This window comes from Poecilia latipinna, unplaced genomic scaffold, assembly GCF_001443285.1.
Source record: "Poecilia latipinna isolate Pla-1442-1.1 unplaced genomic scaffold, P_latipinna-1.0 Scaffold86, whole genome shotgun sequence".
NCBI classification, from domain to species: Eukaryota; Metazoa; Chordata; class Actinopteri; order Cyprinodontiformes; family Poeciliidae; genus Poecilia; species Poecilia latipinna.
In genome coordinates this window covers 127,766-131,571 of record NW_015112702.1, presented here as the reverse complement: position 1 = coordinate 131,571, position 3,806 = coordinate 127,766, and the positions used below count along the sequence as shown (strand labels likewise).

The 3,806-nt window shown below is 34.7% G+C and overlaps 1 protein-coding gene across 1 annotated transcript; it reads left to right on the top strand.

The window, feature by feature from the left end:
* The first annotated feature begins 674 nt into the window (after positions 1–674).
* Positions 675–2,958, top strand: LOC106939598 (uncharacterized). Its single transcript, XM_015022051.1, has 7 exons — positions 675–764; positions 846–1,011; positions 1,170–1,262; positions 1,361–1,417; positions 1,650–1,754; positions 1,837–1,965; positions 2,055–2,958. Exons 1-7 carry the CDS (start codon positions 733–735, stop codon positions 2,082–2,084), a joined length of 612 nt encoding a protein of 203 aa, XP_014877537.1. The 5' UTR covers positions 675–732; the 3' UTR covers positions 2,085–2,958.
* Positions 2,959–3,806: the final 848 nt, after the last annotated feature.

The window sequence follows — 3,806 nt, the reverse complement described above, 5'->3', positions numbered from 1 at the left end:
CTAGGAAGACATTTATATTATTGTTGGCTTTGGTTAAAAGGATAATTATGAAGAATGCTTAAAATTCTCACACTAGTTTAGCTCATTTTTGATAATAAAAAAAAAAACGGTGCTAAAAACTGCAATAGCAAAACAACTCCTAACCAGTAGAAAGAAACTTGTTAATGCTACAATATTTTGTTACGAAATTTGCAACACAGCTTTGTAATTAAACATGCAAACAAATAACTAAGATACACGTTTTATACTCATAAACTGCTTGTAATATAAAATTGTTCAAGAAATCTCTCAGCCGTTTTATTAGGAAAAAAACATCCATTTAAAACAACTTACCGCGTTTCACTCGAGCACACTGTATTTCGCTCTCTGTCTCAAGCAAGGCGTCACTCTGCAGACATTATTTTACTTCCCTAAAACACACATGAGGTGATTACCCACTTTAACTTCCTCAATCTGACACTCCTCTCTGCAAAACTGCTTCATTTAGTCAAACTCTGCACTTTTTTATGTTTCTCCTACTGAAAAAGATGAACTCTACAGAAATAATCTCATTCTGCACAAACAGTCTCACCTTTTAAAAAGTATATATGTTTGTTTAAATCTGTTTGGTTGCAAACCTTCATGTGGTTGTGAGAGATGGTGTGGGTGTTGCATGAAGGTGGAGAGTCAACGAGAGAAGAGACTTTCGAGGTCATTTCCTCTCCGGACAAATGAGACAAAGCTGCAAATTTCATGTCTAAAACAGGCAAAGGAACAACGGAAAGGTGACACTGGCATCAGTGAAAACTTTAGTAACTGAGTGCTATGAGCAACATGAGCTGTGTTAACATGTTATGGCTTTACAGGAAAATGAGGAAGACGTTCATTTGCAATGAGTCAATGATCATCACCATCCCAATCGGAAGCCTGAAGAACATTCGGGAGGGTCAGCTGATGCCGGAGAACTTCCACTGTGTGTTCAGGGACAACTTCAAGGTGTTTGTTGTTCGAGGAAAGCCAAAACCTCTGGGGGTGAGTTTCACCGACTTATGCTGTAGATTAAATCATAGCCATGATTCTTTTCTCTAAAAAAAAAAAACATCAGATGTTGCGCTCATCTCTCGAAAGAATCTGCAGATTTTCCTTTGTTCTCTTTACTTATTTATTTTTCTTATCTTATTTTTCATTAGGCAGCTCAAGCAATTGCTGGTGTGTTTATTTTCGCTCTTGGGTTTATTTTGCCATCAATGGGGATCCTCAATTTCACAATTCCAAGTGTTGTGGTAAAAAAAATATTTGAAAAGTCCACATATTTAGCCATTTTTGTTTATCTGATATGGCTATATTTCCACCCAATTAATATGATGTCTTGTTTTGTTAGTTCTTGATCTCTGGCATGGTGACCTTTGCTGCAGGGAAATGTCCAAACATGCATGTGGTAAGTCAGATGAATTATAATGAAAAAACATAAAAAGCAGTTCCTCTAAGAAAAGACAAAGAGTGATTGTTTTTGGCACAGCTTCCATGAGAATAATGCATTAATTTCAATTCAACTGATGTAATGTTTCTAAATGTTGTGGTGGTTTAACTTCATGTAAAACTTTGCAGCTTATGATGCATCTTGTGTTGGACTTACTTGCATGCTAACTCAGCTTTATTCCACTTTCCAGACCAAGCTGTCATTCTCCCTGAACATCATCAGCTTCTTCTGGTCCCTGGTGGCTTTTGGTTTGAGCGTGAACAAGTTTAATTCACATTATCAACTTGACCACCAGGTACAGCGTGAAATCAACGTGTTTCATTGTGTCAAATGTTGCTCTCCGGGATTCTAAGTATTTGTTTGTCCACATTATTTAGCATCATCTGAGGATAGCTCATGGAATAATTGGCCTCATCATAACTCTGCTGGTGTTTGAATGTATGATGTCGCTCTTCTTGATCTACTGGCTGAGTAAAGCTGTGTGCAGAGAACATTTCAACACCTTGGTATGTGTGTCTTTTTCTTCATTATTTTTTTCTTCTATATATATATGAGAACATGCTCAGTCATTAATTTGCTTTGTTTTGCTCTGTAGCCCATCATAATGCTGAAGCAGGAGAACTGAATGATTCACGCAGAGCAGAACCAGGAATAATCAACTCCTGTGTACATTTTTATTCTGCTGCTTTAAACTTTCTTTGTTTTTTTGCTCAAAGGCAAATAGCAGGAAGTTCTGTTTAAAAGAACATAGAGATAAGATGTTTTCCAATACATCACTGCTAATAATGACAGTACGCTATAGACAGTGTGCTTCTGTAAAGTTTCCTTTTTGTTCACCATACATGGACTCGTCTTGATGGTTGTGTGTTAGAACAGCTTTTGTTCCACTGTTTCATCTGATATCAGCACAGCTTCTCTCAAACAACTTTACACTTCCTTTAAGTCGTTTTCAGTTTGACCAAAAATATATTTCTTCTAACAAAGTGCAGACAGAAGCTTCATTTTGGATGTGGGTAATTTTATGTTTTAAAGCTGAAGATTTGTAGAAGCATATCAGTCCTGAATAAAGCTCGACGTATTCTGAATAATAAATCACATCGTATTTTATGTAATTCTCTGACTTTGCCATATTTAACATATTGTTCAGAGGTGTGGTGAATTAATTACCAAAGCTCTTTACAACCATTGATTATCCTACAGAAGCCGTTAGAATCATCCATAATGTTGGTAATAATGAGCACAAAACCGTTTTTCTTAAAATCTAGAATCTTAAATGTGAAGATCTGGTGGAAGATCTCAAACTTTGTTTAAGGCGTCAAATAAACGGCGACCTGAGCTCATACAGAGCATGTTTTATGAAAGAGACGGGGGATATAACTGACTCAAACTTAAGGATTCATAGTTTACGCACAACAAGAAAGAGCTTTTGTATTTCAATTCATGGTGTAAAATTATGGAACAAGTTAAATGAGAAGTTAAAGTCAAAATTTAATAAAATGTAAAAGCAAATATAAGGAGGCCATTTTCACAAGATATAGAAAAATGGGTGACAGCAAAATGTGTCTATGTAAATCGAGGCTAATGCGTGTGAGTGTGTGTGTGTAGGTGTGTGTGGGTGTTTAGACATGTAAACCCAGATAAAAAGGAACATTTATTAACCTATGTTTATTTTTTATTATTTGATGTAACAATGAGGGTCCATCTGAAAATATGTTATGAGTTTATGGAGTAGGAGTTCATGAGTCTCTTACTTCATTTCAAACATGTTAAGATTATTATTGTATGAAAATATGTGTCTTTTTCATTCCTTATTCATGTGTGTGATTTTATACTTCTATCATGTTCAAAATAAATAATTCTCACTTAACTGTGGTAAAATAAATGAATAAATACTGAACTCTATTAACTATTAAAACTTTTTTAAACCTTGAGTGTTTGCTTGTTCATATCATGTTTGTAAATCATCTTGTCACTTTTATCAACTCATCTCTGAATGTTGGTGGTTTGTTAATGGTTTGTCTTCTTACTGAACATAAAAAGAAAAATAAGGATATAAAAATATTTGATGTATTGACGACATGCTACCAATAGGCATTTGTTACATTTATTGATATCTAAAATAAATTACTGTCATCTGTTCAACTGAAAAAAGACATTGTATTTGTTTATAGAGGGGCAGATCTGCAAAGGGTGAAAAGAAGGAAACTGCCCTGCTGACGTTAGAAAGTTGACCCCTAAAAATTTTTGTCATAGAAATTATTCTTAACCATAAATAAAAACTAAACTCCTTTTCCCCAGAAGTCCCTTATAGCCTTCAAATTAATTTATCTTTACTAAGTTTTGTACT